Below are 25,073 nucleotides of genomic sequence, written 5' to 3' on the forward strand. Positions count from 1 at the left end.
CAGAAACTCACACAACATTGTAAAGTAACTATACTGCAATAAAAAATAATTTAAAGAAAGAAAAAGAATTCAGAGTCAAAAGCAGGCATTCGAGGAGAGTACACTCTGGAACCATTTAAAATTCCAGTCAGCAGCCCTTTGGTGATGTAAATTGAGGAAGCAGCTCCCCTTTTGGAAAGCTTAATGATCTGTAGTTAATAGTAAGAGGCTGCTCACAGATGCAGTACAGCTGGGCGAGGTTAGCCCCTCTCCACTCTCCAGATTGCACAGTGATTACAGCCATCGAGATTCGGATTCTTCCCCGGAATCAATAACCAAAATCACAAACAAAGATTCAGTGGTGGCCTGTCAGGGTGGCCTTTCCGCGGGCGCTGTTTGCCAAGCCAGTGACTGATGCCTCCTTCCTGATCACACCCTGGGCTGGACAGTCATCTCCACAACAGACAGCCCCTCCAATGAGTCTGGGATGAAGAGTGCTGGATTTCAGGCCAGCTTCTCTTACTTGAGTGCACACAATTTCACTGAACTCTAGAGAAACTGAATGTAATCTCTGGGTAGGGAAATGTCAGTCTGGGAGCCATACAGTACACAGCTGCTGTCGCTGTGTTCTTATGCCTTGTACGTGAGATTGGCGTAGGTTACTATGTGTTGGGGTAACAGGTTCTTGAATAATTTCCAGGGTCTTGTTATCTTCATGCAAAAGCCCAAGCGAATTCAACAACAACAAAAAACCAACCAACCCCCTTCAGAAAAGGGCAAAGAACTTGTATAGACATTTCTCCAAAGAAGATGTACAAATGGCCAATAAGCACATGAAAAAATGCACAACATCACTAACGATTAGAGAAATACAAAGCAAGATCATAATGAAGTAGCACCCCACACCCATTTGAATGACTATTATCGAAAAACAGAAAACAACACCATTGACAAGGGTATGGAGAAATTGGAACAGTTGTGCACTGTGCGTGAGAAAGTAAAATGGTGCAGCCTTATGGAAGAAAATAGAGCAGTTCCTCAAAAACAGTATTACCATATGATCCAGCAATTCCACTTCTGGGTATATATACCCAAAAGAATTAAAAGCGAGGCTCAGGGCTTCCCTGGTGGTGCAGTGGTTGGGAGTCCGCCTGTTGATGCAGGGGACACGGGTTCGTGCCCCGGTCCGGGAAGATCCCACATGCCGCGGAGCGGCTGGGCCTGTGAGCCGTGGCCGCTGAGCCTGTGCGTCCGGAGCCTGTGGTCCGCAATGGGAGAGGCCACAACAGTGAGAGGCCTGCGTATCACAAAAAAAAATAAAAAATAAATAAAATAAAATAAAAGCAAAGGCTCAAGGAGATATTTGTACATCCATGTTCATAGCAGCATTATTTACAATGGCCAAAAGGTAGAAGCAACCCAGGGGTCCGTTGATGCGTGAATGAAAAAACAGATTGCTGTGTATACATAAAATGAATGTGATTGAGCATTAAGAAGGAAGGAAATTCCGAGACATGCTACAACATGGATGAACCTTGAGGACATTGTGCTCGTGAAATAAGGCAGTCACAGAAAAATAATTATTGTGTGGTTCCACTTACATGAGGCACTAAAGTAGTCAGATTCATAGAGATAGAAAGTAGAATGGTAGTCACCAGGGGCTGGGGAGGGAGGAATGGGGAGTTGTTGTTTAATGGATACAGAGTTTCAGTTTTGCAAGATGATCAAGACTTAAGCAGATAGATGGTAGTGATACAAATGTACTTTCTTTTTCAGAGCCATTTTTCTCTCAAGAAGGGAGCTGCAGCCTTGGGCATTGGAACAGACAGTGTGATTCTGATTAAATGTGATGAAAGGTGAGCATGAACCTGCAACCCTTGTCGGTTAGCAGTTTGCAAATTCTACACATGCATCTCAAAAGGACTAAAGTCCAAAAACAGGCAATGATTGTAGAACAGCAAACCTGCGTCCATCCCAGCTGCTGGCCTTTGCTGTTTCTTTTTCACTCTTGCTTGGAGTCCTGGGACATTGTTCCTCCATGCCGCTAACGCATTCACAGCCTTTGACTGAATCAGAACCTTGTTAAATCAATCAGAATATTCTGGGGCTTCCCTGGTAGCGCAGTGGTTGAGAGTTCGCCTGCCGATGCAGGGGACGCGGGTTCGTGCCCCGGTCTGGGAAGATCCCACATGCCGCGGAGCGGCTGGGCCCGTGAGCCATGGCCGCTGAGCCTGCGCGTCCGGAGCCTGTGCTCCGCCACGGGAGAGCCCACAACAGTGAGAGGCCCGCGTACCGCAAAAAAAAAAAAAACAAAAAAAAACCATTCTGCACCAAGAAGGCGCAGAAGGACGTTCGTCACCTGGGCACTTAAGCAACAACCAGCAGGTTGAGAACTGATTTATGGAGGTGTCATCATTCCAGGCACCATAGATCGTGTGAACTTGATGGAGTGATTACAGGAGGGGGGACAGTTTAGGGAGCAAGAGGTAAATAATGCCCCCAGCAACTCATCAGCTCAGTGCCTGAACCAAAGAGCTCTCTTAGGAAACATCCGTCTTAATTGGCACCCAAACGTTGTAGGTACTCTGGAAAAAGGTGGAGGGGAGGTTAAAATATTAATATAAGAAAATATATTTAGTCTTTAAAGGATGGAGTAAGAAATTCCACTAAATTAAAAGGATGCCACCCATTTCACCATTTATTTATTCATATATATTTATTAGACAGACATTTATGACTGCTCACCACGGCACTAGGCTCTAGAATAGCATAAGGTGTAATCCCAGTTCCCTGACCGTGTATGGCCTAAGTGGGGAGATGTAGTAACGTCAGAAGGATGGCAGGCTCACCTGAGGTGGAGCAGGGGAGGTGAAGTGCTGGAACTGACAGGAATTACTGACTGGCCGGGGAGTGTGCAGGTTGAGAGGTGAGTCGAGGGGGAACGCCAGGCTTCGGGGCTCACCAGCTAAGCCCTCGCGGTGCTATTCTCTGAGGCAGAGAGCCCCGCCGAAGTGAAAAGTTTAGATTTGGAGCTGCCGAGTGTGAAGAGCTTATGAGAGGAGACGTCCAAGTGAGGGTGTCAGGTAGGCAACTGGGGATAGCAGCCTGGATGTCAGAAGGTGTACAGTGGGAGCCACGCAGAGTGGCCTGGGAAGGAGCTCGGGAGCCTCCCCATTTCGGGGACAGGCAGAGTCAGAGGGGCCCGCAGTGGAGACTGGGACGCAACAGCCACAGTTGTTGGAGAAGAATCAGGACCCGGGGCCATGAGGGCCACGGGCATGTTTCTAGAAGGAGTGGTTAACAGCAGCAAATGCCACCAGTAGATGAAACGAGGGTCGACAACTGCCCCTCAGCTTTCCTGATGAGAAGGGGGCTGGCGAGTCTGGCAGGAGCAGCTTCAGTAGAGGCGTGAGCGTGGAAGGCAGTTTGCAGGGGGTGGAAGGGTGAGGGGAGAGGAAACGGAGATGGAAGGCAGACGTTTCTAGAGGTGGAGCCGCGAAGGGTGGTGGTAGGGCAGAAGTTGGACGGAGAAGATGTCGAGTCCAGGATGGTTTTGGTTTGGTTGTTTTCAGGAAGGGAACTCAAGGTGTATCTAACTGTGCAATGAAGGGTCTGCTAGAGATGAAATGTGAATTATATGAAAAAAAAGGGATAAAGTAGCCAAGCTTTCATTTCCTTTGTGAGTTCCTTATTCTTCTGGCTAAAGTTATGTAGGATCTTCCTCTCAAGAGCTCACAAGAAGTCTGAAATCATCTTACATTATAAAATGGGAAGGAGACAGAGGGGGAAGCAGGAGTGGTGATGGAAGGGCAGGGGCGAGGTTTAGGGAGGGCTGGCGGGGAGCGGAGGGGGCAGGGCTCCGGGCTATTGCTGCGCTGACCACCTGCTAATGCATTTCAGTCGGGAAACCCTCAGAGTTGGAAGGGTTTTTGGACATTTATTCATCCAGCCTTTTTTTTTTTAACTTTGTATTTTTGTGAATAATTTCAAACAAAGAAAAATTACAAGGATAGTAACAGGAACTCTCATACACCCTCACCCGAATTCACCAATTGTTAACATTCTGACATAGTTGCTTGATCACTCTTTCTCTCCATGTATGCAATTTAATATTACATGTTGAATGTAATGAATATTACATGCATACATTATTTGTATATTACAGATATAATTTTTTCAGAACCATTTGAGAATTCCTTGCAGACATGCCCTTTTTACCCCTTAATACTTCAATGCGTATTTTTTGATAACAAGGATATTCACTTACATAATCGCAGTCCAGTTATCAAAATCAGGAAATTTGACATTGACACAAGACTATTATTTAATCTATACACCCTATTCAAATGTCATCAATTGTCCCAATACTACCCTTCGGAGCTATTTTTTTTCCCTGTCCAGGATCGCAGATTACACTTAGTTGTCATGCCTGTTTATTCCCCTTTAATCTGGAACATGTCCTCAGCCTTCCTTTGTTTTTCATGACATTGATATTTTGAAGAGTGTAAACCATTTATTTTGCAGAATATTTCTTAATTTGGCTTTGTCTGACGTTTCCTCATGGTTAGATTCAGGCGATGCATTTTGGGCAGGAATTCCGGGGAGGCGATGCCCGTCTTTCTCAAGTGCATCTGATCAGGAGTAATGTCTGCTTGCCTATTGGTTAAGGTGGTACCTGCCAGGTCTCTCCACTGTAAAATGACTATTCTCTACTTTGCAGTTAATAAATATCTGTAGGGGATGCTTTAAGACTATATAAATATTGTGTTCCTCCTAAAACATTCGTTTAGTAGTTTAGCATCCATTGATGATTCTTGCCTGAATTATTATTATGATGGTTGCAAAACAGTGATTTTCTAACTCCATCATTCCTTCTAAGTTTACTAGTTCCTTTCATTCTACTGTAAGGAAGAACTTTCCTTTCCCTTTTTCTCTCTCTCTCTCCATCTCTCTTTCTCTGTCTCTGTCTGTCTGTCAGTCTATCTGTATGTCTCTGTTATTTATTATCAGTATGGACTTACAGGTACTTTAAGAAAGTAATTCTCTCTAGCATTCTCTTCCATTCTCTTCGATTTCTCCATCGCTTGCTCCTTTAGGGTTCCCTTTCACTTACCTAAGTTTCTAGTAAATTGCTGTTAAACCTTACAGAAAATAAGTCTGACCAAGATATGTGATGCCTGGTTGGCACACGGCTAGAAGAGTCACCAGCCTTCCTGAACACAAGAGTTCTGTTAGCTATTTTGATTAACACTTGTATACCACAAAAATTAACTACTTATGCTTTTGTATACATTTTTAGTTCTTTCAACTTATCACTTAGCTTTGTCAATTACAGTTACATTTCCCTGCTCTCCTGAAGTACCACACTTTGCCACACAACTGATGTAAACAATTGAAAGTATAAATAATCTGGGGTCATTATACTCTTTTATTAAATTAGCTGAGTTGTGGCCAGTGCCTGGAGGCAGTAGGGAAGCTAATTAACTTTCTGGTCCTCAGGGAGCTACTGAGAGCACTGTAATAAGATAGACTTCACCCTGAATCAATTATTATCGCTCAGGGCTGTGGGGAGCCCCCTGAGTGTCATATCTCCTATGGGTTTGGATGCAGAGAATTCAGAGATGCTAGCAGTGTCTGTGCTTCATTACGTGCTATATCAGGAAGGATTCTAAAATAATACTAGCTGACACATACGGAGTGTTTATCATACGCCAGGCACAGTCCTAAGCACTTTACACAGTTGCTCTAATTAATTCGTTTATTAGAGACACAGAAGTATGTTCCCTCACATTTCCCTGGTGCTGACATAGCCTGTGAAGAGTTTCTATATACACAGTCGTCTTAAACAGTATGATGTGGTCTCCTTTCTCCATTTGACTCATGGTCTTGGCAGGGTGTGACAGCTCCAAGGTCACATAGCTGGGAAGTGAAGAATCAGAGGTTGGACTCAGAAGAGAACTCCAAGTGTTCAACAATTAAGCATGGTCCCTTCTCTTTTTGTGTTTTCCATTTTTTTTTAAGTTGTGGTAAAATACACATAAAATTTACCCTCTTAACCGTTTTTAAGGGTACAGGTCAGCGATGTGAACTACGTTCACATTGTTGTGCTACCATCACCGCTTTCTATCTCCGAAACTCTTTGCATCTTGCCAAACTGAAAGTCTATACTCATTAAAAACTTTCCGATCTCCTTCCCCCCGGCCCCTGGCAACCGCCATTCTACTTTCTGTGTCTATGAATTTGACTGCTTTCAGCACCTCACTCCTTTTTGTCTTTTTGTGATTAACTTGTTTCACTCAGCACAATGAATGCCTCAAGGTTCATCGTGTTGTAGCAAATGTCAGAATTTCCTTCTTTCTTATGGCTGATTCCTCTGTTGAAGGACACTTTAGGTTGTTTCCTAATCTTGTCCATTGTGAATAACGCTGGAATTCACATGGGAGTACAGATATCCCTTTGAAATATTGATTTCATTTCCTTTGGATAATTACCAAGGAGTGGGATTCATAGATCACATTGTGTTTCTACTTTTAATTTTCGAGGAACCTCCAACCATACTGTTTCCGTTGTGGCTGTATTAATTTACACTCCCCCCAAAAGTGTACAAAGGTTTCCTTTTCTCTACAAACTTGCCAACATTTGTTTTTTCTTGTCTTTTTGACAATAGCCATCCTAACGAACTGTTAGGATGTAACTAATAGTAACATGTAACTGTATGTGTTAGCATACAGTATTTGTTTTTCTCATTCGACTTACTTCACTCTGTATGACAGACTCTAGGTCTGTCCACCTCACTACACATAACTCAATTTCGTTTCTTTTTATGGCTGAGTAATATTCCATTGTATATATGTGCCACATCTTCTTTATCCATTCATCTGTCGATAGACGCTTAGGTTGCTTTCATGTCCTGGCTAGTAAATAGTGCTGCAATGAACATTGTGGTATGTTCTCTTCTTTTACTCTCTTTGAATTATGGTTTTCTCAGGGTATATGCCCAGTAGTGGGATTGCTGGGTCATATGGTAGTTCTATTTGTAGTTTTTTAAGGAACTTCCATACTGTTCTCCATAGTGGCTGTATCAATTTACATTCCCACCAACAGTGCAAGAGGGTTCCCTTGTCTCCACACCCTCTGCAGCATTTATTGTTTGTAGATTTTTTTTTTTGTGCGGTACGCGGGCCTCTCACTGTTGTGGCCTCTCCCGTTGCGGAGCACAGGCTCTGGACGCGCAGGCTCAGCAGCCATGGCTCACAGGCCTAGCCTCTCCGCGGCATGTGGGATCTTCCCAGACCGGGGCACGAACCCGTGTCCCCTGCATCGGCAGGCGGACTCTCCACCACTGCACCACCAGGGAAGCCCTGTTTGTAGATTTTTTGATGATGGCCATTCTGACCATGTGAGGTGAGAGGAGATATCTCATTGTAGTTTTGATTTGCATTTCTCTAATGATTAGTGATGTTGAGCATCCTTTCATGTGTTTGTTGGCAGTCTGTATATCTTCTTTGGAGAAATGTCTATTTAGGTCTTCTGCCCATTTTTGGATTGGGTTATTTATTTTTTTGTTATTGAGCTGCTTATAAATTTTGGAGATTAATCCTTTGTCAGTTGCTTCATTTGCAAATATTTTCTCCCATTCTGAGGGTAGTCTTTTCATCTTGTTTATGGTTTCCTTTGCTGTGCAAAAGCTTTTAAGTTTCATTAGGCCCCATTTGTTTATTTTTGTTTTTATTTCCATTTCTCTAGGAGGTGGGTCAAAAAGGATCTTGTTGTGATTTATGTCATAGAGTGTTCTGCCTATATTTTGCTCTAAGAGTTTTATAGTGTCTGGCCTTACATTTAGGTCTTTAATCCATTTCGAGTTTATTTTTGTGTATGGTGTTAGGGAATGTTCTAATTTCATTTTTTTACATGTAGCTGTCCAGTTTTCCCAGCACCACTTATTGAAGAGGCCATCTTTTCTCCAATGTATATTCCTGCCTCCTTTATCAAAGATACAGTGACCATATGTGCGTGGGTTTATCTCTGGGCTTTCTATCCTGTTCCATTGATCTATCTTTCTGTTTCTGTGCCAGTACCATACTGTCTTGATGACTGCAGCTTTGTAGTATAGTCTGAAGTCAGGGAGCCTGATTCCTCCAGCTCCGTTTTTCTTTCTCAAGATTGCTTTGGCTATTCGGGGTCTTTTGTGTTACCATACAAATTGTAAAATTTTTTGTTCTAGTTCTGTGAAAAATGCCATTGGTAGTTTGATAGGGATTGCAATGAATCTGTAGATTGCTTTGGGTAGTATAGTCATTTTCACAATGTTGATTCTTCCAATCCAAGAACATGGTATATCTCTCCCTCTGTATCATCTTTAATTTCTTTCATCAGTGTCTTATAGTTTTCTGCATACAGATCTTTTGTCTCCTTAGGTAGGTTTATTCCTAGGTACTTTATTCTTTTTGTTGCAGTGTTCTTTTTGTTGCAGTGGTAAATGGGAGTGTTTCCTTAATTTCTCTTTCAGATTTTTCAGCATTAGTGTATAGGTATGCAAGAGATTTCTGTGCATTAATCTTGTATCCTGCTACTCTACCAAATTCATTGATTAGCTCTAGTAGTTTTCTGGTGGCATCTTTAGGATTCTCTATGTATAGTATCATGTCATCTGCAACGAGTGATGGTTTTACTTCTTCTTTTCCGATTTGGATTCCTTTTATTTCTTTTTCTTCTCTGATTGCTGTGGCTAAAACTTCCAAAACTATGTTGAATAATAGTCGTGAGAGTGGGTAACCTGGCAGCGGCAGGCTGCACAGGCTCCTGGGAGGTGAGGTGTGGATAGTGACCTGTGCTTGCACACAGGCTTCTTGGTGGCTGCACCAGCAGCCTTAGCGTCTCATGCACATCTCTGGTGTCCACACTGATAGCCGCGGCTCACGCCCATCTCTGGAGCTCGTTTAGGCGGTGCTCTGAATACCCTCTCCTCGCACACCCCGAAACAATGGTCTCTTGCCTCTTAGGCAGGTCCAGACTTTTTCCTGGACTCCCCCCTGGCTAGCTGTGGCGCACTAGCCCCCTTCAGGGTGTGTTCACGCCGCCAACCCTAGTCCTCTCCCTGGGGTCTGACCTCCAAAGCCCGAGCCTCAGCTCCCAGCCCCGCCTGCCCCGGCAGGTGAGCAGACAAGCCTCTCAGACTGGTGAGTGCAGGTCGGCAGCAATCCTCTGTGCGGGAATCTCTCCGCTTTGCCCTCCGCACCCCTGTTGCTGTGCTTTCCTCCGTGGCTCCGAAGCTTACCCCCTCTGCCACTCACAGTCTCTGCCCGCGAAGGGGCTTCCTAGTGTGTGGAAACCTTTCCTCCTTCACAGCTCCCTCCCTGAGGGGCAGGTCCCGTCCCTATTCTTTTTTCTCTGTTTTTCCTTTTTTCTTTTGCCCTACCCAGGTACATGGGGAGTTTCTTGCCTTTTGGCAAGTCTGAGGTCTTCTACCAGCATTCAGTAGGTGTTCTGTAGGAGTTGCTCCACAGGTAGATGCATTTTTGATTTATCTGTGGGGAGGAAGGTGATCTCCACGTCTTACTCCTCTGCCATCTTGAAGGTCCCCCTCATCTTCTCCATTCTTAGCACATGTTAATATTCATCTCTTCAATTTTTTTCACCCAGTTGTACCTTAGAATTATTTTTCTAGGTTCCCATGTCTTTAAAATTCATAAAGCTCTACATAGAATTATTTTGTAATATTAAAATATCTTTATAACCTTCTTTCTCATTTCAAATGTTACATTTTCTCTCTTTTTTATTAGACTAATCAGATATTTGTATATTCATTCATCTTTTCAATGTATGAGCTTTTGAATTTATTAATTTGGTTTACTTTATAAAGTTTCTAAATCACTGAAAAAACTTGTCTCATCCTTTCTGCCTACATTGTTTGTTGTTATTTTCCTAGCTTCCTGAATGAAATATGTTTAGTTATTTTTAATTCCCTGTTTAGTTATTTTTAATTTCAAAAGCATGTCAGGCTAAACATTTTCCTCTGAGAATGATTTAGGGTGCTTCTCATATTTTTATATGCCCTATTCCCATGTCATTAATTTTTAATGTTCTGGAAGTGCAGTTTTGATTTCCTCTTTGACTCGAAAGTTATTTAGAATAGCCAAGCATGGTTTCTTACGTGGTAAATTGAACTTCTATTTTTTTTTTTTGGCCACACCACAAGGTACATGGGATCTTAGTTCCCTGACCAGGGATCGAACCTGCGCCCCCTGCACTGGAAGCGCAGAGTCTTAACCACTGGACCGCCAGGGAAGTCCTTTGAACTTCTTATCATGATCCTTTTCTTCTCTGTACCAACATGTCCAGGGAAGAGGAATGGCAGTTTGGGGAGGAGGAGGGGTGATGAGAGACCACCAGCATCCCTTCCTGCCCACACAGTTTCCCTCGTCATCTACCTCCCTCTCAGCCCCAATGTTAATTCCTAGTGGCAGCGATAAGGTTTCATATTTTCATATGAAAATAACTCTTTACTACATCATGGTTGGGGTCCTCAGTTGCCCATCACTCTAGGGAGTAAGTATAAGTCAGTGCTTTTGGAAAATGTAAAATTTTTTTTGTATAGTTGATTAACCATGATGTGTTAGTTTCAGGTGTACAGCAAAGTGATTCAGTTATACATATACATGTATCTATCCTTTTTCAAATTCTTTTAATTACTAGAATTAGACACAAAAATCACCAAAAACATCCTGTTCCCATATCCTGACCATAATGCCAAGGGATCCCATTGTGCATATTGGAAGACAAATCTTAAAGGAGAAAAATACAGTTCATTATTATAACGTTCCTTTCCCGAATCAAACTCTATTTTAAAGGGACCAAGGAAGTTCACTGTTTATAATTATGGTAAAATTTTTTTGGCGAAGGGCTTGATTTTGTAATGCCAGTACTTCCTGAATGATCTGTTTTGACCGCTGTTTATTATTTTATCTTACGAGCCCTTCCTAGGATAAGTTATCACGTGGGTAGCAGCCGTGTGGACACACATGGAGCTCTTTTCCCCAAGGTGGTCCCCGAGAATGTTTTACCGTATAATTCCTGCAACACTTTTTTTCCAAGTCAATCCATGCAAATTGTCAAGTCACCACACAGTCCAGGCAATTTGAAAATTCACTTCAGTCCATGAATTCCCCTTGCTTAATCTACATGACAATCAATGTTAAAGAAATAGTCTTGCTAAGCACTGACTAGTTAAAAAACAAAAACAAAAAACTAGCAGTTTTCTGTTACTCCTGTAGCCTTTGGGGGCTACATAGAACAATATCATCTAAGGATGATAGAGTGATAAGTTTTAGCGGGAGGGTCTATGTTTTTCTTATTTTACTAATCAGTACTAACAGCAATACGAACTGGGATGAAGGAACTACTCAGTCCACGGGGGGCTTCCAAGAGACCACAGTGGAAATACTACCTACATCATTACAATTCTAGGACTCAACCTGAAAGGTTTCTTGTTAAGTCAAGGTAGCAGGCATTTTTTGATAAACCCCATAAACGCTTCGGAAGACATTTATTGTGCAGCACTGAGAACCCCGGGATCTGATGTCAGAATACAGCTCTAAGTTTGAAATCTGCCCCTACTAACTGTGTGGCATCCTGCAAGTCACACAATGCTAGTACTACTAGTAATAACAATGAGACTAACATGCATTGACTGGTTACTATATGCTAGGCAGAGTTTTATACTTAGTGCTTTACAGTGTTTGATATTTACTGTGTCATTCAATCCTCCTGTAAACCTTGTGAGGGAGGTACTAGTAATATCAATTTATAAATGAATAAACAGCGGAACTGAATTCTTCAAATACACACAAGTAGCATAGGGTCTGGAGCGGAAACCTGGTTACTGTCTCCACATTCCAAGCTTTTAGCCACATTCATCTGCTTCGATGAGCCTTAGTTTCCTTATCTGCAGAGTAAGGACAGTAAAAATTCTCTTGCGGGGTTGGCACGAGTGGCAGAGATCAGGAGTAAGGGATAGTACAGGGACCGCTTCTAAAACTGGTAATTCGTTATCACTGCTGGGGCTGCTGCTATCAACAGTGGTCGTAACATTAGTCAATTTCTAACGCGAAGGATCACGCATCCTTTCTTCTTTGCACACAAATCTCTGTGAACAGAGCCAAGCTCTAAGCACTTAGGAAAGGTTGGTAGAATTATTATAGTTCAGCAGGGCCAAGGAGCAGGGCCACCCAAGGCTCAGGCACCCGATTTGTGACCATTTGGATGCCTGCCCAGAGATCTACATTCCCCAGTAACGTGCTTCTTCTGGTAAGATCGTTCTTCCCATCGGAGCCACGGGAAGATAGCCATGCATCTGCGTCCAAAGTCCGCACACGGGGTAATCTGTGCCTTTTGCTTCTTTGCACAAAGAGAAGGTGCTTCCAGCTGGCAGCTCTGGCTGGCAGTGTGGGATTTTGCCCAGGCAACTTCATGAAGTTATCTGACCCTATAGCATCACATTAATCTTTTTTAATTTTCTTTTTTTTTTTTAATTTATTGAGGTAGCATTGGTTTATCGTATTTATAAAAGTTTTACGTGTACAATGTAAGGTTTTGACTTCCGTATACATGACAGTGAGAGCATCATATGAATTTTTAAAGACTGTCACAAAATCAAGAATCTCAGTGCGAAACAGCCACATCCGAAGCAGCGGTCTGGCTCAACAGTCCTCACTTCAATGGCAGTTCTTTCTTAAACACTAACACCTAACAGAGAGAGCATCGCAAAGCATCAGTCACAGCTTAACTGGGCACTTAAAGGCTGCATGGGTAAGCGTAAGAGATATGCATTTTTGCTATGGAAATACCTCTAGACCAGACATATGTGATGCAATAGCTGTTATCCAAAGCTGCCCTGCACCAAGACATGCTTGTCTGGAAAAGCCAAGACTGCCAGACAGCTTCTAATCCTCAGAGGAGCCTGCTGGCTGTCACCCGGCTCTCTCTCCCTCCACAGCACGCGGGCAGGCGGGGATGCACAATGCCACTTCCGGACCTCGCTGCCCTACAGCCGTGATGGCTCAAAACCCTGGGTCCTGTGGAAAGTGCTTGGCTAACCTGTTACACAATTATTGAAATACCTACCAGGCTAAAACTTCCATTTCTAAAGCAGTGTTTCTCAACATGTGGACTTAGGTCTGCCTGTGTCACCATCTCCTTGTTAGAAACGCAGATTGCTATGCGTGTTTGTCTATTTGCTTGTCTCTGTTTGTCTCCCTTGTTAGCGTGTAAGCCCTGGAGAGTAAAAGCTGGCCTGTTTACTGTGGTGCCCCAACCCCTAACAGTGTTTGGCACATAACGAGGCCTCAATAAATTAATTTGTAGAATGAATTGATTCCTGGGCCCTATACCTGACCTCCTGAATCAAAATCCCTAAGAGCACGGCCAAGGAATATACATTTTAAAGACATACACAGATGACTTTTATGCATGCTAAATTTTACAAACCATTGTTGTAAAGTAATTCATCCAATTCTAATTGGAGAGATGAAAAGTTTTGTCTCCAGGGGCCCCCATACTAGCGGTCTTGTCAGTCTCTAAGGTAAAGTGAACATATTAATATAATCCTAGGGGGAAACTTTTTCCTTCTACCCACATACCTCCAACAGATGTCGATCTGCCACCCACAGTGTGCCAGGCTCTGGGTTCCTAAGTGGACAGAACAAATACGGGCTTGGACGGCCAAATGCCTGGCAAAGTCTGGAGCCTACCTGTTAAGAGCACACCCAGAGCTTTCCACTCTGCGAGAAGCGAACACTTGGACTTGATTATTTGACAAGGCTGTCCCTTCTCCCTGCCCTGATATGGAAATGGGACAGACTGTATGTTCATTACTGTTTTCCCGGCAGGTTTGAATGACACCTCCGATCCATGAAAGCCAGATATTATCTCAAAGGATTTATCTTATCTTAAAAGACAATATAACCTTTCTAAAGAGGTTTCCTATATGTTTGGCCCTTTGAGTTTGTTCTGGAAGCTTGGCATTTTCTTTCTAGGTAAAGCCAGCCTTTACCTGGTCCTGGGCCATCACACAGGTGACTGTCTTGTCCTGTTTCCTCATTTGAAAAATGAGACAATTAGACTAGAACGAGGTCTAGAGCCCCTCGCAATTCTGATGTCCCCTAATCTGTTACTTCTCCATGAGGTCTCACTGCCTGGGCTTCACAGAATATCCAGATGTGATTAGTGAGCAAACAGCGATTGTCAGGCCAGTCTCCCCAAGACTCTCCAAGGCAGAGAAGGTTAGTTGTGGTAGACTAGGTAACATTTGGGACTTGCAAACAATTTCTGAGAATTCTCTCTCTCAGTTTCTATGTTTGCCTACAAAAATACTACGGCAATTTTAATGCACTTAAAACTTGATGTAAAAGGTAAATATAAGACCTGAATGTCCTCTGAAATTTGAACTTTTTGTTTCTGTCACGGTGGAGCAAGGTGTTTTAGCACAGCCAGATCTAGGAGAGGCCGAAAAATCGCAGCTTTGAGGGACGCTCCCAAGCCAAGCTGCGAAGTATAGGGAGACACGTAGGGCATGAAAGGGCCTCCAGAGCCCTTCCCCCAACCCCGCCCCCCCCACAAAGCCTGCCCTTCCATTCCCTCTGTCCCTCCTTCAGAGGCCCATCTCACAGAAGTTCCCCAAAGGTGGGCTGCTCTGAATTAGAGTCATACCCTCAGCACCAAATTTAATGCCCTTTGTTCCACTGCAGCCCAACTGACTCATCACTGGTGATGTGTCCATTGCCATTGCCAGGTAATTGCATTTTAACTGCCTTTCTTTGGAAAACAGCCTCACAAAACTCAGTGGTTCTCCATGCTTTCAGACCCAATGTCTACGTTATATGCCAACTATTATGTAATACCTTCCTTGTTAGCCTGAAATGAAAATTGTACAAAATGTAACTTACCTACTCACTGTGCCCAAATTAGTTTTATAAAAAGGAGCAAGGTTAGGGGCTTCCCTGGGGGCGCAGTGGTTAAGAATCCGCCTGCCAATGCAGGGGACACGGGTTCAAGCCCTCGCTCGGGAGGATCCCACATGCCGCGGAGCAACTAAGCCCGTGCACCACAGCTACTGAGCCTGTGCTCTAGAGCCCACGAGCCACAACTACTGAGCTCGCGTGCCGCAGCTACTGAAGCCTGCACACCTAGAGCCTGTGCTCCGCAACAAGAGAAGCCACAAAAATGAGAAGCCCGTGCACCGCAACAAAGAGTAGCCCCTGCTTGCCGCAACTAGAGAAAGCCTGCACAGCAACGAAGACCCAACGCAGCCAAAAAAAAAAAAAAATTAAATAAATAGATAAATTTTTTTTTAAAAGGAGCAAGGTTAGAGAAGTAGTTTATAATAAGACAACATATTTCAATAGGTAAATCTTAAGCGAGACCACACTAGAAGCTCTAAAGGAGTAGCCCAAATGCTTGCTCTGTGTCTAAATCTATATCTACCTAAAGTCACAAGGACCACCACAAATGACTATAGAGCTAGTGACACATTCCAAAACCTCACTTACTGTCCCCTAAATGCCAGTAGCCTCCCCAACCATTTATTGTGACAAACGCCTCCCCATCATTTATTTTTCCAAATTGTCTTCTACAAACCTAGATCAGTGGCCCAGATGTGAAGAGTTTAGCCAGCTTAGCAATGTCAAGAGAGCTATTTTAGTTTAGACAATAGTTCACAGCCTCCAGTAACATGCAGCTACTCTGTCCTCTGCCTGGTTTTTTTCCCCAAAATTTTGGGGTAGGAATGTCATAACGCATAATGACAATCTCAACAATAAAAGCTAACATTTATGGAATACTTCCCATATGCCAAGCGCTTTAAAAATTTTTTTTGCATTTATTAACTCATTTAATCCTCATAACTCCATAAGTAATATTATTATCACTGCGTTCCAGGGAGCATAATAATACGCACAGGGAAATTCAGTAACTTGGCTAAGATCACACATCTAGCCACATCTAACTTCTCGTAGAAATCAACTCCTTTGACTATTATAATAGTGAGGTTTTATAGTAAGCAAAGTACTATCTGTGTTTCTATTTTAGGAAAGAAACATTTCAGAGATGAAAGGATGTTTCTTTCTCCAATGCCTGTCTGCCTCTTTGACATTTGAGTCCATGAGTTCTTGGCCTGCTTTGTGCTTTTAGCCCTTGGAATGTAATTAGGTAGCTTTTGACAATATTTTCATCCAAATGATTCAGAGTGGATTTTCTCTTCTTGGCGTTTCGTCTCTGTGTGAAATTGCAGGTCCATTCACTGGAAGATTTGGAATGCAAATCTTCTTCTGAACTCTGCTCTCATTGCCAAAAGTCTTGCTCCAAAGCAGGTTTGTTTTAATCAAATTAAGAAATGACCTAAAAAGCAGGCTGTGTGCAGAGTGGAGAGACATGTGGACAGTGGGGTCGGGCATCTCCTAAACGTGTCAGAAATACAGTGCAGCATCATTCAGGGAGGAAATGCCTTTCTTTCTGGAAACAACCGAGGAGTTGTTCTAACTGATCATTATTATCAATGATTTAAGGTTGGACTTCTACCCTCCTGTGGCTCCTTGTAGAGACGACAAAGGAAATTATTCAAAGCAAACTTGATATACTTATTTTCCTTTCAGGGGGAAAATGATCCCATCTGATCTTGAGAGAAGGATCCTTGAAGCCAAACAAAAAGTAAGTTTTTGAAGGGAGCTTTATCCAGCCCATAACAAACTGACGGTATGTATTTCTGTTTCCATCCAGTAGAGAACACATTTTTGTTTTATTTTTAAAAGAGAATATGGAATTTTGCATTGTCATTACTTATTTCTCTGAGTGATAGGCTCTGCTTTGAAAAGGTCTAAGTTACTGAATAAATACCATACACAGTGGTACTGTAACAGTTTCCAAAGGATTTTTCTTCCCACGTGATGAGAATTGGCACTAAACAGACACATCGGAAGGACTGTATTCACAAGCGGAAAATCCCAGGAAGCTAATGTAGCATATGGGAGTTACTGTGTGTGGTTATTTGAAAAAAGCCAATATTTCCTGCCTAGACACATGCTGGTGTGTTGGCCCTTCAAACACCTTATTTTTCAGGAAGCAATTCAGTACTTTTTTTTAGAAGTGACAATTTCTGAAGACCTGCTAAAAATTCCTACAAAGCTCTAGGAAGTCATTTACATCCCTGGATGGTTCACAGGCCAGAGCTTTTAGTAGATCTAATCTACAGTTCCTAGTTCAACGATATAACACACGAATTGTACTATTAGGATCTCAGGAATAATTATTAATTTTCATATGCCCTTTTCCACCCTACAAAGTGGAACCGCATCCTTTCCCCTTGTTCTGGTACTGGAACCACTTCGAGTCACATAAACCTTTGCTGCCACCTAAAGACTGACTCTGTAACGTCAGGTTCCATCATGAATCTGAGGCATTCTTGGGCCACCTTTCAGCAGTGGCCTGTTATTTCTATCCATTTTCATTTCGCCACGGCCAGACAGACTGAGCCAACTTAGACAGATAAAAGTCATGGCTTACTGTTTAGCCCCAAGTGGATCCTCTCCTTAAGACTGTAAATAGGAATGATGGGCTGGTTAGAGTCCTTCCCTTTGTCCTCTGGACTGCTCACTCTGGCAGATTTAGTACGTTCAGAGGCCCTGTTATGAAAAAGGAAGATTAGAAAAGTAATCGGGCGTGGGGTAGGGAAGGGCAGAAAGTCTCCCTGGAATATATCAGGGGTCTGTGGGCACCACGAAGCTTACTCACCTCTGAGTCCAGTGTAGCCTCTTCTGAGAACCAGAAGTCTATTCTCATAAGGCAACTGGCAGGGCCAACAGAATGGCCTGGAGAACCTAGACCCTGGAAAACGAACATCATTCCTACTAGGCTCCAAGGTGTTGTTAATCCTCCTGATGGTTCCCAAAATGCAGACGTGTATGATAGGAGGAGAATGGCCACTGTCTTTTTTTAATCAGCTTTTTAAAAGGATCCTTTGACCCCCCCCCCATTTTACAATATTTGGGGCTCTCTCATTTGCACAGGGATTTGTCCCTTTCCTTGTGAGTGCCACGGCTGGGACCACCGTGTATGGAGCATTCGATCCCCTGTTAGCTGTTGCTGACATTTGCAAAAAGTATAAGGTCTGGATGCACGTGGATGTAAGTATCCCATAGGGACTGCCACTAAAATGTCCTTGCACGTTTTTTCACCTGGAGCTCATGGAATGAAATGTATTCTCTCTATTTTTTTACTTTAGGAGTTTATTTTCAGGATGGTGATAGTTAAGCTTTTAAAAATCGCAGAGACAAAGTAGTACACAACTCGCACAGGACATAACATTCGCTGGAAGCAGTCTGAGGCTGATTATGCCTTAACTTTCCCAACAGGATAATATTCTTATTTCTATGACCAGGACCTGAGCTGCGCACTTAGTTCTCAATTCATTGGACCATAATGTCCAAGGAGGAATATGGCCTGTGTACACACACACACAGTCACACACATGCAAAGCTTACTTCCCTATGAGAATGGTCCAAAGAGTAAATAGGAGTTGCATTTATATAGGAAATCCAGTGGATGAAAAAATTCAGCTCAAGTCAGAGACGAGTATAATCAAAGAGGAAAGCGGACTTGACAGCTTGCTAGGAAATATGAATCCAAATTTCCAATTTGTTATCTTGGTCAGCTAGTAAGATAAACTATATATGAGATGTTTTGACTGCAGGGTTAGTCACACCAAAAAATAATGGAGATGCACCCATCAAGACATTTCCAAATGAAACAAAATGTCAACTTTTAGAAGGACAGATTAAAGGGATTAAAGTTTAGACTGGTATGACTCCAAGTGTGGCTCCAAGATCAGCTGCTCTCTGCAAACTGTTTAGGCCCCACCGTGAGATAAGGAATCAGTGCCGGATCATCTCTAAGCACGATGCTTGGTTCAGCTGATGTGTTTTCCATTGTGAGACTTTCTCGAAGCAGGAAGCCTAAGTTGATTTACATTCTGGTGCAAGAGGCTTATGTTATAGAGTAGACCGTTTTCAGTAGATCATTTTGGCTTTATAGTAAGCATTCAGACCAAATTAATCCCTCTTTCTTAATGAGCAGAAAACCTCCAGAGGCTAAGTTAGGTACATTTCCATTACCCCAGAGTTATCCTGCGTCGCAGTTTCCAGTCTTCTTTTCCTTCCCTGATTCACAGTGAGTTGTTCTTTAGCCTACCAGAGACCCCTTTATTTCACACATGAAGACACTGAGAAACGGTTGACAGACCCCAGTACCATCAGTGACCTGGGTCTTGGAACTGGACAGCCTATGAAACCTCACTAGCTGATTCGGGGAGAGGATTATCCTGACAGCCTTGAAAGCAGCAATGTGTGTCCCGAGCCAGCAGATGCAGTGGGCTCTCCTCCAGAGTTTCTACTTAAAATAGAAGAACCAGTTGTATTAGCTTTCTTTGAAACATATCAAATTTACCACTCATTATCCTTACTGTTTATAATTCTATAATTAAACTGGAAAAAAATCTTAAAATATTACACATTTGGAAAATTGGATAATTTTTCAAAGTGTAAAAGGACTGAAATTACAACAGAGAAAAGAATGCAATTATACCCAGTTTTTTTCTTTAAAATTATCCCAGGATTATTTTTACACCCAAAGAATGTTAACATTTTCCGATGAATCTCCATCTTTACATCTTATCTTTGAAGGAGATCATTACACCAATTCAAATCTTCAAACTTGAGAACAAAGTTCTTTATTGCTCAACTAATTGGCTGATACAAATCTTGCCTGCTTGCTTTTTTTTTTTTTTTTTTTTTTGGCTGTTAGTTTTGTTTTGGCTTTTGGTTTATCTTATCCAAAATTACACATCAGTAAAATAGGCTTGGAAGGTGTCTCCTCCCCCTGGAATCATGCAGACTTGTCAAAAAGAGTTTTCCTTGCAACTTGAAAGCAGTTTAAAGGGTCCCAGCCCATCTTATCTACTCTAAACTGTGGAGATACTAGGGCTTCTAGTTCTGAGATTATGAGCTTCACTAAGACTGAGTGGTGGTGATGGGTTGGGGGAGGATCTCTCTCCTTCTCATGCAGACTGAGGAAATGTTTGGCCCCTTACTTCCATAGAAATCTGAGGTGGAGCCTGAGACCTTAGAATAGCCCCCCAATTTAACCTTTGGAAGTCTAGTGGCCAGTCTCCAAGTTACCTGGGGTTGAGGCTGTACCTTTCACCCTATGCAATGCTTGCTGTTCCGGAAGACACCAAACTCTAGAAATCCAGGCAATTAAAAACACTGCCTTTTTTTTTGTATGCTCTCCCTTTTCCAGGCAGCTTGGGGTGGGGGATTACTGATGTCCCGGAAACACAAGTGGAAACTGAGCGGCGTTGAGAGGTACACACATTTTTCTTGCTAACAACCTAAAGTGTGAAAGCTGAATGTGAAAAGCAAATTACACCCAATTTCCAAGAACTGTTGGTGTACAGATGAGCCCATTCTGTGCAGTGCCTGTGTGCCTTATGTGCTCATGTATGCATGAATATTGTGTGTAGACAACGAAGAAATTAAATCCCATACCAAGTGACCCAAGTGGAATGTTTCTAACTGGCCTCCATGGTTGGCCAGAGGACTCAGGAATGACCTTCCTGGGGTCTCTGAACCAACTACCAAAACTGTTTAAAACTTCAGGCCGTCCACTGTTTTCTAGGGAGATATACAGCTTTCATGTTTCATGAGAGGATAATATCCGCTGCTTTAAAGAAACCGGTAAATAATTTTGTGAAGCAAATAAGCACATTGTAATTTATCAGCGTTGAAAGAGGAGTTTGGGGTTTAACATGGCCCCTTTACTTAAAGTGAAACCTGCCTGTGATAACATGATGTGATAGTTTCATCCCCATAATAATTTTTCTGGTGTAGCTCTGTTTGATGCTGCAAAGCACCTTTTATTCAGAGACTAAGCAGTAGACCATTGAGAAAAGCCGCAAAATACAAAGGAAATAATTTTTGATTAGCGTAAAGCCTACTCAGGCCCAAAGGAAAAAGGAAAAGAGATACGGAATGCAAAATCAGCCTCGGCCTTTAGTTCTGACCCACGTGCAGAGGGAGCTCAGAGTTCCTGGTCCTCCGCGCACAACATGGCAGGTCAAGGACAGTGGTGAGCTCTGACACTCCGGGCAACTGAGAAAGCCTGGATTCAACCAGGGCTGCCCATTGCCCACTGTGCCCTGCCCAGTAGCCAGATGCTGCCCAGGAAGAGTTTCCCACTGGCTCTGCCTCTGGACATCTTGGCACAATTCCTGTCCCAAGGCGAGAAGAGAGGCTGGTGGAGCTCAGAAGCATCTGGGAGCACTGGGCAGGCAGGGCAGCCAGGCCAGAATGAATGGCAGGGTGTGCGGTGTGACATCCAGGCCCACCCACATGTAGAGAAGCCGCGGCTGCGGAAGGGGGGCAGAGGCAAAGTCTGCGGCACTCTGCCGCAGTAGCGGAAAGAAGGCCGGACAGGCCAGCCCAGGCCCGGGTCGGCAGGGTTGTGTCTCTGAGTCTGCTGCCTGCCCTCTGACTGCAGGTGTCAGTTCAGGTGTGAGTGGGTGAGGACAGGCACGGCCCCTTCCAGAGGGAGCCAGCTTTAGGTCTCTGCTTCTGGTCCATTGGGCTGAATTCCTTTTTTTCATGAAGATCCGCCTGAAACCAGAAGCTTAAGGACGAGGCAGTGAGCTAAACAGTGAGAGAGAGGGAAGAAGAGAGAGCCATTCAGAAGGTGCCCGTTCAGAGGATCAGAACAAGAATTCAATTGACGTGCTATCGAGAGAAGTGGCCTGGACACAGAACCTTCTCGTCTTTGAGTCCCTTTCAATGGAGCAGCCCAAAAAGTGAGAGGCTGTTACTGTACCTTTCACACCAGCGGTGGTGACTCCAAGTGCTGACGGCCAGCCGTGGAGCCCCCTTGACCAGTGATTACCTGAAAGCTCGCTAACTCACCGACCCGGGGCCTTGGAAAGATAAACACCCATGTGCTTTTGGACTAAAGACTAAAGACTTGAGAGCAAAGCTTAGAACATTCGTCATGGGACATAGCGTCCTAATTGCCGCAATTCTTGAAACTGTGTTGTAAGTAAATCTACTAAGTGGAATAGCCAAACAGGTAGTCTTTTTTAAAAACGAGGGACCGTCGGTCCTTCCCTGGCGGTCCAGTGATTAGGACTCCGAGCTTCCACTGCAGGGGGCACGAGTTCGATCCTTGGTTGGGGGGTTTGAGCCGAACCCCCTCAGCCATCCATTGATCTGAGAGAATCCATCTCAGTGACTCGTCAGCGACAGGCACACTTTCTTTGGTGGATAAGATTGTAAGGCCACGGGACACCCCCGGCCATAATGTGCGTGGACACACGTTTAGGAAAGAAATCTGCCTCACTTGAGATGTTACGTTTCTCCAAGCACTAGGACTCTCTCTGAAGTGGAGGAAATCTGTGGTCGATTCCTGTCGCCAAATCCAGAGGTGGACCAGTGGTCACAGGGATCCCAGAGTACCGTCCTCATAACAAAATGGCACAAGCACCCGGAGCCCTGCCTGGCATCCCCTTCGAGAGCCAACCCAGTTCTCAGAAAGCACCTTTCTTCCCTGAAAACAGTGTCAAGCTATTTAGGGATGCTGTGGCTGAGAGAGTGCCCGGAGCCCTGGCACTCCAGAGCGTGTTTCCGGGTACCGTCAGGGCCCCTTCTTTAATCCCTCCTGGCAGCAGGCTGCTGTGTATCTGGAAGAACCCGTTGTTGTGGTCCACTCTCAAGACTTTCGGGCCAAGCTGAAGGTTCCAGCCCAGATTCTGCCGAATTACCAGTTATTACCCTCACTCCCACCCTTGAAACTCAGTTCCCGGACCTCTGTCATAGGCAAGCCACATCGCAAGGCACGGCGCGGGCACAAAGTCAAGTACGACACGAAGCCTATCTTCAAAGGGTTTAGAATCTAGCAGGGAGACTGCAGTCAACCATGGATTACAATTCAAGGCAGAGGAATTAAAGGCTCAAGAGACCGATCATTCCTCCTAACCAGGGTTATTAGAGGAGAGGAGGTCTTCCCCCGGGGGTGGGCGGTGGAGCCTCCTCAGGCAGAAGTGGAAGAAGGGCGTGAAGGTGAAAGAGCAGGGGCACGGAGGTTTGAGCGGATCCTTGGTGATAGTTCAGACAGGTCTGGTTGGAGACTGAGATGGATTCGTGGCAGTGACCAGGGAGCTAGCGGAGGGCCCAAAAGAAGTCCTGCCCGGTGAGTCTCAGCGCGGGGCCTGGCCGCAGGGCCAAGTCCAGATCACCGTAAATCCCCGAGCTGAGCGTCACTGCTGTGTGAGCCATTATTACGCATGGAGAGCGTTCTGTTTCTCAGGTTGGGGAGAAAACCTGGAAAGGCCCTGCCCTGGCAGCCATAGTGCGGCTCCGAGGAGAGGAGTGGCATTACCTGCGCTTTGGATTCAAGAGGAGAAGGAGGCCAGGACTGGCTAGACCCTGCTGGGCATCACAGAGGTCCAGGTGCAGGAGGCAGCGGAGGGGAGAGATGCTGAGGGTGGGAACCGGAGCAGCCGCAGCAGCAGCGAGGGAAAGGAGGACGTGAACCCAGGAGAGCTGCGTTATCAGGGGCAGGATGCGTTATCAGAGACCGGCTCTTCAGTGTAATTGGAAGGACCGCTGCTTCTGCTTCCTTCCCTTGCTTCTGGAATATCTTGTGTGTGTATAGAAAAGTCGCACTCCAGTTACACTAAGAACACCAGGTGTTACAAATGCTGAAGCACGATTTGCAGCTAATGCTTTTTTTTTTTTTTATGCCTTGCTGTACTTTCTAATATTTTAGGAAATTCCAGAGAGTTTCCTCTTTGACAGATTTTACAGTTTTGTATATCATGTTGAAAAGCGTGAGGGACATTTTTTTTGGATACGTCTTTGATTGAGCTAGCTTTAGCTTGTTGCATATATCAAACTGCCTGGGGAACTTTTTCAATATGCATATACCAGTCACATCCCAAGGAAACATTGCAGACTCTCCAGGGTTTTGAGTGAATACCTGTGGCATTAGGTCATGGTTAGAGCAAGGACCCTGTGTAGACAGGCAATGGCTTGAATCCCACTTGCTGGTTGTGTACCCTTGGGCAAGGTGTCTCTCCATCTTTAAAACTGGTACAATAACAGTATGTACCTCACAGGGTTACTGTTGTATGGATTAGATAAATTAGTCCATCTGAATCAATTAGAGCAGTGCCTGTCAACAGTAAATACATAGTACATGTAGTTAGTGTGTGAATACTGAAAATTTTCCAAATGATTCTCATACACACACACACAAAATCTAGCACCAAAGTACTACAGAATAAAGTGCTTCATACAGAATTAAAAAAAAAACCTGCAAGGGGTGATATCAGTAGAGGGAAAAAAAGAGAATGAAACCAAAACACTAAGGTTTGGGAGCTGGACGCTTGGGAGGAAACGGGTGCAAGGAATCGAGGTCCAGGATAGAGGAGAGAGAGAAGATCTGAAGGATTGAGAAGGGAGCAAGTTAACGAGTTTGCTTGGGATCTTCTGAGTTTGAGGTGCCAACGACGGCCCTGGGATATGTCTCAAAACGGCCCTAGGGGCTCAGCTCTCTCCAGCTTACGGAAAATCACAGAGGACTGAATCCCACGGCAAAGCATTTTGAAATGAACCCGAGGCTGTTTTTCCCAGGTTGCTAACATTTCTCCAGTGAACGAATGCCCTGTCTTTGAATCACTCTGTGCGTCTTTTTGCGCCTTCATGATGCAGCCCCTCTGAGAGAATTCAGTGACCGGTCGGTGTGAGTCTAGGCAGCTTCTAGTCTAGAAAGACAAATGGGCCGCTGCAGAGAAATAAACACCCTCGGTCAGAGCCGTGGAGAACAGCTATCTTCTTCTCCACCAGGTGCCATTACTGAGAAAGCTGCGTTTCATCAGGATCAGGCGTCTAGCTGTAGAATATGATAGAATGTACAGAATGACAGTGTATGTGTGCCCAGTGTCACAAAGCTCGTGAATGATAGAGTTGAAATCAGTAGCAAGAGCCAACCTTATTTGATGTTTA

General features: G+C 44.1%; 1 protein-coding gene across 1 annotated transcript in view; it reads left to right on the forward strand.

The window, feature by feature from the left end:
• The window catches only part of GAD2 (glutamate decarboxylase 2), a 65,898-nt gene that overhangs the window by 23,059 nt on the left and 17,766 nt on the right, over positions 1–25,073 (forward strand). Inside the window, exons 8-11 of the mRNA XM_060121388.1 lie at positions 1,756–1,835; positions 16,626–16,680; positions 18,036–18,152; positions 20,323–20,387. Coding sequence (XP_059977371.1) covers positions 1,756–1,835; positions 16,626–16,680; positions 18,036–18,152; positions 20,323–20,387 — 317 coding nt within the window. The remainder of the gene's footprint in view (positions 1–1,755; positions 1,836–16,625; positions 16,681–18,035; positions 18,153–20,322; positions 20,388–25,073) is intronic.

The sequence above is a fragment of the Lagenorhynchus albirostris genome, chromosome 1, assembly GCF_949774975.1.
Source record: "Lagenorhynchus albirostris chromosome 1, mLagAlb1.1, whole genome shotgun sequence".
NCBI classification, from domain to species: Eukaryota; Metazoa; Chordata; class Mammalia; order Artiodactyla; family Delphinidae; genus Lagenorhynchus; species Lagenorhynchus albirostris.